This window comes from Alosa alosa, chromosome 16 (genome assembly GCF_017589495.1).
Source record: "Alosa alosa isolate M-15738 ecotype Scorff River chromosome 16, AALO_Geno_1.1, whole genome shotgun sequence".
NCBI lineage: Eukaryota > Metazoa > Chordata > Actinopteri > Clupeiformes > Clupeidae > Alosa > Alosa alosa.
The window spans coordinates 7,488,782-7,498,059 of NC_063204.1; the positions used below are offsets into that span (position 1 = coordinate 7,488,782).

General features: G+C 43.2%; 1 protein-coding gene across 1 annotated transcript; it reads right to left on the minus strand.

Annotated features, from left to right (window-relative positions):
* Positions 1-1,975: 1,975 nt before the first annotated feature.
* On the minus strand, positions 1,976-8,426 carry insig1 (insulin induced gene 1). The gene is made up of 6 exons (XM_048266661.1): positions 8,090-8,426; positions 7,529-7,868; positions 6,306-6,430; positions 5,296-5,462; positions 4,458-4,557; positions 1,976-2,523 (listed from the first exon to the last, which is right to left on the minus strand). Exons 2-6 carry the CDS (start codon positions 7,860-7,862, stop codon positions 2,494-2,496), a joined length of 756 nt encoding a protein of 251 aa, XP_048122618.1. The 5' UTR covers positions 7,863-7,868; positions 8,090-8,426; the 3' UTR covers positions 1,976-2,493.
* Positions 8,427-9,278: the final 852 nt, after the last annotated feature.

Here is a 9,278-nt window from a genome sequence, read left to right on the forward strand (position 1 = left end):
TTTATATCTGTATGTTCTTTTTTTTGGCAAATCTTCCTTGACAAATGCATTATCAAGTGGGGATCAATAATGTGTCTGTTTTGTGTGTGTATTGATCGGTTCAATAACAAAACTGCAGTGAAGGTATAGATCTGGTGACAGCTAACTTAAGTACAGTGATCATGTTTGTGCCTGCCGAACCAGTCTACCGACAGTTGGACGTAAACACGCCATGCCTTTAGGTCAGTGTAGACATGAAGAAAATGCGTTAAACGCGTTTTAAAGCTTTTGAATAATTTCGGGGAGGAAACAAATACAAATCAACTCTTGTGTGAAGACACACAAAGCAGAGTAACAATCATGTATGAATACACAATGCTTGGCCAGACAAGAAACACAATCTCTAAATGTATTACATTTTTTTATTTTTAATATTTTCTTTTTTACTTTTCACTTGAAGTCCAAGATAGTAGAAATAATGCTCAAACTGAAATGTCCCAGGCACACACACACACACACACTCACTCGCCAAACACATACACTCAACACTTAAAAACACCAGGTGCTTCAACACCTCAAAATAAAGCTTTCATTCTACCTGTCCTTTACAACTCCAGAACAGATTCAAACAGTCAAGTGAGGCAACACATCTGTTCTGAACCTCGTACGTTTCCCCCTCTTTCCATTTTTAAAAAGCACTTTCAACACATTCCTTCCAGCCCTTTCAAAAACACAGCACACTTAAATGATTTATGTGGCCAGAAATACGGTTAAAATGTGTTCCCCAAGTCCACTAATGAATCTAGAAGTACAACTTGATACACTATAGTTTCTCTTGACAGTGAGAATGGTCATTGGTATACATGTGAGAGAATAATAAAATCTTTTATTTGTGACTCTTAAAAAGGCAAGTAATCTCTTGTTGTTGTTTTGTTTTACACTGTACCTTCAGATTAACCACACACACACACACACACACTACATCACTATTATTGCTTGGTTTTGTTTTCCACACTGCATACGAGTCTCACTGTGTATTTTCTTTTAAACATCAAAAATAATAAATAGGAAAGTATACCATGCTCATACATATTGGATTGCACTTCAGTTGCTTAGACCCCAAACCCTGCTAAAAACTAGGTCTACAGCACAGTAATACCTTTCTGAGTACATGGGAAAAGTGATTACATGTGTGAGCAAAAAACCAACAACAAATTAAGTACAAAAGAAGATGAGGAATAACAATGGAATAGTGACAAAAGCACTCAATTCTATCATACAAGGCAATCACAGATTGCAAATCGCCGAGGTTGCTGGAAAAAAAAAAATGCCCATAGATTCTTCAAATTAGGACAAAGTGTTTTCCAATCATTCACTGCTTGCTACTCTGGACGTAATGAACAATTTTGCTTTCATAAAAATTGTTACCCCCCCACACATACTCAGCAGACAGGAGAGATAGAGTGGATGAACTTTGGCACCTTTCTGTCAGGTGCAAAGGAGGACGAGAGGAATTAGCACAGGCTGTGTCTTGTGCTGGGTCAGCAGCGGAGGCTAACCCAGCAGCGGAGGCCAACCCAGCAGCGGAGGCCAACCCTAACCCATGGAAGGCTGAGCCCAACACATAGCCCCGGTGCCCCCGTCTTCTGTGTTCCTTCAAATTGGCACGACTGAACTTCGGTTTGGAAATACTTCTGGTTCAAGCTGTACTTTTGCCTTTTGAGACTTGCCCCCGCCACCACCCCCTTCCCTCAAGAGAAAAGAAACTAAACCACACACACAAACAAAAAAGAAAAGAAGAAACAATTACATACATTTTCTTTCACAGCTCTGAAATGTTTCCCTTTCATTTTTGCATCCAGCAGGAAAGTAAAACAAGAAAAACATGCACGCACACACGCGCACACACACATGCACACGTCTCTCTTGCTCTAGCACCACCACCCATGCACCCTCTTATCTTTAAGGACTAGTCAACCTAACCACCATTCCCCCCTCCCCTCAAATGGCCTGCTGTTCTTTTATCTCAGAGCAAAGTAAGCCACAGGCTTCAGCAATGAGAAACCAGCATCCAGCCTCCTCAACAGCAGGCGGAAGATGAACGTGTATGTTTGTGAGTGTGTGTGTGTGCTTATGTTTATGTGTGTGTTAGGAGGATGGTAATGGTGAGGGTGATGGTGATGAAGGTCATGGTGGGAAGGTCACAGGGCATCATTTGGCCACACAGAGGAGGTGTAGGGCATGGCACTGTGGGTCAGTTCTGTGTGCCAACCACCTCAGTTAATGTCTCTTCTTTTTCATACTTTTTCGCTGAGCAACAAGAAGGAGGAAAAAAATAAATCAGGAGTACAAACGAGAAGAGGGGGTCTCTCCGATGATTGATGTGCATCCCCTCCCAGGCTCTAGAACAGTCCCGACATTTCGAGGTGTGGGAGGGGTGAGCGACACGGATTGCCCCCCTCCTCCGCCCCTGCATCTCTGCGCCCTTTGACCTTCAAAAGTCAGCCTTGCTGCCTAGTCGTTGTGAGGTTTCTCTGCAGCTCCCTGCAGAGGCAAAAAGAGAAAGAGAACACCACCATTAGACAAGTAGCTCTCAAACAGCAGCATAAACCCATAGAAGATTCCATAACCCACTGAGCTCTTACAACACAGCAGACTGCTGGGTGCCTTTGCGTCCTATATATGTGTATGGAGAGTTATAAAAAGCACAGCTGACTTTACTGAGACAGTTAAATATGATATCAAGCGACCCCAGAGGGAATATCTGCCCTTCTCCTCTCTCAAAAGGGATAGCGGAGTGCTTGCTTCCAGTGCGCCAACAGTCCTTATAAAGAAAGCATATGGCAGGAGGATAGAAGTTAGGAATTGGCATCAATCCTCCTTTCTTTGACTAAGTGATAATTTATGCCTCTGTGGAGAGATTTTAAGGACTTGCTATGGTGGTAGGAACAGCACCAATGGAAGGGTGAAGGCACATTTATCACCATTTCCTTTCTTACAAGTAAGCAAGGCCTGTAGTCCCTCTTCTGAAAAACTATTCTTTAGAAAGTCAGCTGAATCCAAAAAGCAGAACAACTAGTCTACCAAATTAATTGTTACGCTTTCGACTGTGCCCAAGGACTGGGAAATCAGGCAGGAACTAAACAACTTGCCTTTTGGGCCCCAAATCCAGAAAGCCCCTGCCAAAAAAAATCTTTGATTTCATAAAAAAACAAACTATTGGTTAAGTCACTTCCATAACTGACTCCCTATATAAACTTTGCCCCCAAAAACCAACAGGAACAGAAGCCACCCAATAGGCAACTGAGGGGAGCTTTGCACAGTGCAGCAATTAAAGGGTTTCCAGGGCTACAACAAACATGGGGGAGGGAGAGGGCAAAAAACCCCCACAAGAACCGTCCCCCTTGGTCAGGGAGCAGTGGCTTGTGCCAGGATGAACTGCACAACAGACGCGGGGGCAATGAATGTGGCTCGAATGGTAAACAAAGCAGCCGTTGGCTAGGTCTGGGAATATTAGCATGAAAAACAACACGCGTAATCTGCTTTCATGCTCCCTTATTCGGGCTGAGAACAGGGGCTACACAGGACCCAGATTCCACGGGAGACGAAAGGCGAGACATGACTCACGCTTAGATTAAGTTGTTTTTCTGTTTGTTTGTTTTTCGGGTTTTTTCTCCCCCTCTCTTTTCGCTGAGCTATGCGGAGGGGCTCTGTGTTTTGTGAGTGTTAACAATGAACTCATTTCGGTGACATCGCTTCGTTGAGAATTCAGTTTGGAAATAATTACACACATTTTAAGCTGTCCAAAATTGGGGGTGGGGGGGTGGACTGTGACAAGCTTCTCCGTTTGAAGTCTCTTGCCCAGCTCTCTCTGAGTAGACTACACTTTCAATTTACAACTTTGGACCAGTAAATTGTTCATAGTTCTTAGTTGGAGGAAGTAACTCCTTTTTTGTGTACTGGCACTGCAGGCACTGCACCACAATCATACTTCTTACAACACTGTTCAGGATTCCTCTCAACATGGGCCATGTTTGGTCTGAAAATGACTCTGATGAAGGTCTGACTTCATCAGGTCAAAGGTCAAAACGTCAGATCCTCAATGATACATAAATAAATAGCTTTGGATAAAAGTGTCTGCCAAATGAACAAATGCAGATGTAAACTGGATGAACCATGGAGCAAGCAGAGTTTCGCTTTTCTTTTCTCTTCTCGTTCTCTTAAGTTGATTTTGCAAAATAGCTGCACCCATCAAGGTGTGCAAGCTCCTCTCTATCTCTATCAAGCTCCTCTCTATCTTCTGTGGTCTGAAAATGGCAAATTAACCCCAGATTTTTCAAAAATGCTTACGTATGGTCTTCCTGTGTACAGTCACTGAACCTCATGGACTCACTCATCAATGTGTCACAGCTCAGCCTGTGTTAATTGTGACTGTGTCAAAGAGTTGTTCTGCAGGAAATGAGAGAAGTAGGCCTCACCATAGCCAGCTGCCGTCCAATGTTCCCCACAGTAATGCCCCCGGAGAAGAATATACAGGGTAGCCACGAGCGAACATACAAGAAGTCTGGAGAGGTGTACCTGAAAGATCGGGTAAAAACATTATATTAAGTAAGACATGTCCACATCCTTATAAAACCTCTCTTCTATTTCTTTCAATGGACGACAAAAAAAAAAAAAATCACAAAGGATAGGAAAAAAACAAAAACTGATCTAAAAGGAGAGATCAATAGCAGGAGGAAGCATTAAAGATTAATGCTGGAAATAAAAGGAATCTCCCCCTTCCATCTCTCATGTGCTCGCATTTTCTCTTGATTTCTTCACCTCCCTCCTTCCACAGAGAGAGAGAGAGGGAGAGATCTTATTCTTCTCTTTATGTACAGGCGTGTACAAGCTCCGGGATCCTGCTGCACTCCAGGATGTTTGTGAGCATGCCTATGTCTGACAGGTTGGAAGCTGGTAATTGGCTGAATTCGCTCTCCCTGTTTTTCATTCTTCCTCCCTATCTTACCAGCTCTACTCACTCACACATATCTGGGACTCCCAACAGGGAAAATAACTGCATACATTTTCTGGTAGTGTAGCATCTGGGCAGCCCTTAAAGGGTGCTAGCTGAAAAATACTATCTAAAACTGGGCTCTCACTGTTGTCACTCTATGTTTGTTTTGATTCTTTTGGATTTCCAGATTGAAAGAAAACAAATATTTATTTGAAATAGCAACAGCCCTTGTTTCCCTGCCCACAACTACTAGTTTCACCATCAGCAGCAATGAACACATATTGAGTTGCAAACAGCTGATGCGACTGGCTGATACTTACTGGTAAACACCGTTGTAGACCAGTAGCTGTGTGATGAGTGTGGCCAGCAGGGCTGTGGTGATGCCAAGGCCGAAGCCACTCCTGGAGCGGTCAAACGTCCACCACAGGCCCAGCGACAGTGCTGCCAGGGTCAGGGAGAGCTGGACATTATTAGCAAAGTCCAGTTTCTGAAGAAGAGTTAAGGGAAATGCGATACAGTGTGCAAATAGACACTGACGACGCCTTCATTCACACATTAGCAGCATTATAAAGTGACATATGAATGGCCTTACGGCTTGATGCATGTTTCAGACATGGGTCTTAATTTGCATTGAAGCAGAGCAGGTTACAGGTTTTAAGCTGGTGCAAGTACCATTTCAATTTTGTTTTAAAAACTGGATTAAGACCTTCCACGGGCTTGACAGTAAACAAACAGGCATTTTTTGTGATTAGGCATTTGCTGCCTAATCACAAAAAACACATTTGTGATTAGGCATCCATCTGAACCAGCCCATGAACTGCACTGGTGGAGAAGTGGGTATTTAACAAATGGAACGATTTGACTGCTTTGGATGTGTACACATGTCCTTGCCAGATATTTTGCAGTCTTGCCTTGGATGAACAATTAGGAAGATGACATTTTAAAAGGCAGCAAGTTGTAATTGGCAGTGAAATACACCTAACTTATAAAGCACTTTTGGCCTTAGCTTTCTATGCTTAGCCATGCAAACAGGTAATGTTAATCAAAATATACTGACTGCAAAGAGTTCTAGACAAATTGAGAAAGCTTAGTCATATATTCACTATTGCATACTTATTAACATTACTTTTAGCTTAACAACACTGTCGATAATAATTCATACAATGCACCATGTAGTGCACTAGCGTTTGGGCAATTTACAGAACAGTAAAGAAACTTTCATGAGGTGACATTATTGCGAAAGGAAGTGGAACATATTGTACATGTCAAAGTTCAACAACATCAAAAAAAGTGCTCTGTTTTTAAAGTTGACGGTCAGAAAAAAGGATACAGCACTGGCGTGGTTGATGCCCACAAACACTGCGATGCAACGCATCACACTGGCCCACTCCCTCTTAAACTTGTGTGGCTCCCCAAGATGGCTGTCCAGACAAGGGTACAGCAGGCCAACCACAGCTGGAGAAGTACAAGAACAAAATGCATACATGAAAAATCATAACATTTAGCCAATAATATTGACAAAAAGTCATGCTTTAAGATCAGAAATGCTCATTGGTCACACTTGAGGCATTTCATCTCAGTACAACGTGTATATAAATGCTCATTGGTCACACTTGAGGCATTTCATCTCAGTACACCGTGTAAAAAAAATTCTAATAGGCCAGTAGCAAACTGTTAGAATGTTCTATTATCTGGTGGGTCCAACGTTATTCTGTTGAACGAATTCTGCAAATCCCTTGATGAAAGCATCTGCTAAACTATTAACCATTAACTTTACTTCTTCGTTGAGGTTATTTAAAACTTGTAAATGCAGAATAATTCGTTGATGTTTATTTTATTTTCCAGTGGTGTCAGACTAAAAGTAAAGCTCAAGCATCATTTCTACTTTCGTTTCATAGACAAAGCGAACAGTAGCTCGCACATGACGGTATCACTCTAGACTGGAGTCTAGTCTATGGAATGCGGGGGGAAGGGTGAGCAGCACATTTATTTATTTTTTTCCGAGAGCACGACTTCCGTGTTTCTCTTTTTCGGCAAGTGGCATGTTCGACGTGAGAGCCAATAACGTGCCGCTTTCGCATCTCACCCGTTCTACAAAAGCCAATGAGAAATCAGCACACCCCATATGACCCTACATGCCAGGCTGTTTCCAGGGCAGCGAATAAAATGGGCGATAGAACTAGCAAGCTACTATCGAATGAGTCAAAACAAGACACCCCTTTTCTGTGGACTTTGAGCCTCATTACATAACGCACTGAACAACAACAAACGGACCACACACGACGTCTTCCAGATAGCTGATTAGCGAGCTAATGATGGAACAAAGTGTAACGTTACTGAAGTCTGGCTGATAGCTAACGTTAGCGTCAACGATGGCCGCCTGACTCCGCAAAAGGCATCGCCTACCCCCCCCTCCCCTTTCCTTTTGCAATAGCGACAAGCATCCTTTATCTCATCTCGGTACTTATATGTTGCAAATTAATACTAATTAAAGAAGCAATACAATATTTGTCATTTAACTTAAAAGAGTTTGAAAATCAGCCATTTCCTTACCTGCTGCTGTTCCACAACTAGGTGGAATCCACCAGGCAGACGAGAACAAAGTTGCTATCACTTCCTCGGGGAACAACGTGACGTTTCTTTGAATTTGTAGCAAATTTAGCACCAATGCGAGAAACACTCCGACGGTAAACAGCACGAAGCCCCGTCGTATTAGGTTAGCGGACTGGATACTGTGAATGGACCCATATGCATGCCGCATAACTGAGGTTATGATGGACATCATTTCTTCTACTTTAGATGAAACCCAACTGGCACTCGACAGGTCTTTAGCTTTCATTCGTGATGAACAGGAGCAACTCCAACAGTGTCCTTCAAGTCTTGGCATTTGGCACTTCAGAGGGAAAACACAAACAGTGGCAATAGTTAACACTCAATTTAAATGAATAAAAATATGATGCTAACATTTCCTTCATCGACTAGTTCCACAGCATTGCAAACTGTTTGTGTTACTGGGTTTGTACCACTCTTTCAGCTTACTAACGTTACTGATAATCCTTCATGGTTCTCGTAGAGGATTAAGCCGAGAGCACCATCTTCCATCACGTTACCTACCTTGATCACCAGACAACAGCGTCCTCACTGTCTGCAGCGATTCAGAGGCGACCGTGGCTCACACTATCGCACCTGAAAATGTTTTCACTGTGACCGCCGCTTGCGCTAAGAGTTTGTCAGCGGCCTGTTTGGTCACATCATCGTTTTGATGAGATACGAAAGTGAAAAAAAACGCTGTTGGCTATTTCATTCCTTAGCACAAAGCTCACCTCACGGGCGTGCTTCCTCTGCAGAAAACAAGCGCGCTGGTGTCTGGTGAGTTGAGCTGGCCAATGATAAAGCGGCGGGCGATATGACGCGACATACACACCACCTCCCCTACATCCACGCATTACACGTAGGCTATCCACTGCTGTATGCTCTCGCGCGCAGGATCAACGCAACCTCACTGCTGCTGTGGTGGCAGTCATGTAACTTTGAAAACAAACTTGAACGGGCAAGACAGGAATGAGGAATGAGGTCAAGTGTCCAGAGTGAGATAATCAGACTCCATTATATGCTGGTTGTAAACAGTATACGCTCAATAGACCTGAATTTAGGCCTAGTAAAAATTGTAATCAGTCTACTTAACCTCAAAATGCCAGGCCTGCTTTCAGTGAAAGGCCTATGTATTGGAAGCAACTGTGACTTATGGTTAGAATCTTGTCCCTAATTCAATATAAGGAAGGAAGTCCACTGCAGTGTCACCTGTTAGACAGACAGGAAGGCAACGCAGAAACAGGGTCAGTGGCACTCTGATGGGCGTTGTCGGTTGAACTGATACCTTTGTTGTGAGGACAGGGGGGGTCATTGACACACAGCACAGGCGGTGGGGTCAGAACAGTCACATGCTTGTGTGTCACACTGTAAACACCCCATGCCATCGTGTAAGTGAGGAGAACTGAGGAGTGACAGGAAAATAGCCAGATATGGGGTCTGAAAAAGGCACAAAAACACACAAAAACATGTTTACTGCTGGGCATTGGCAGCTTATTTGGGTCACTTCTGTCTGTGCACATCCCACTGGGCAAGCCAATAGGCTAAGAAGATGTAGACAGTGGTTATATTTCTCTTGACTTACTTCGACAAAATCGAAAATAGATACGAAACCATAAAAAATAAAGGGGATTGGGGGAAAAAACCATAGGCCTACACCTTCCCCTTTCCCCACATGCAAATTCAGGTTGGGACTTCCTCATCAGCTTCAAAA

Excerpts from the sequence above, each read along its gene's own strand:
- insig1 (XM_048266661.1), bottom strand. The coding sequence starts at position 7,862 with ATGCCAAGACTTGAAGGACACTGTTGGAGTTGCTCCTGTTCATCACGA. Across the intron at positions 6,431-7,528 it reads TAGTTGTGGAACAGCAGCAG|CTGTGGTTGGCCTGCTGTAC; the intron begins GTAAGGAAATGG and ends GTACTTCTCCAG. Across the intron at positions 5,463-6,305 it reads GCATCAACCACGCCAGTGCT|AAACTGGACTTTGCTAATAA; the intron begins GTATCCTTTTTT and ends ACTCTTCTTCAG.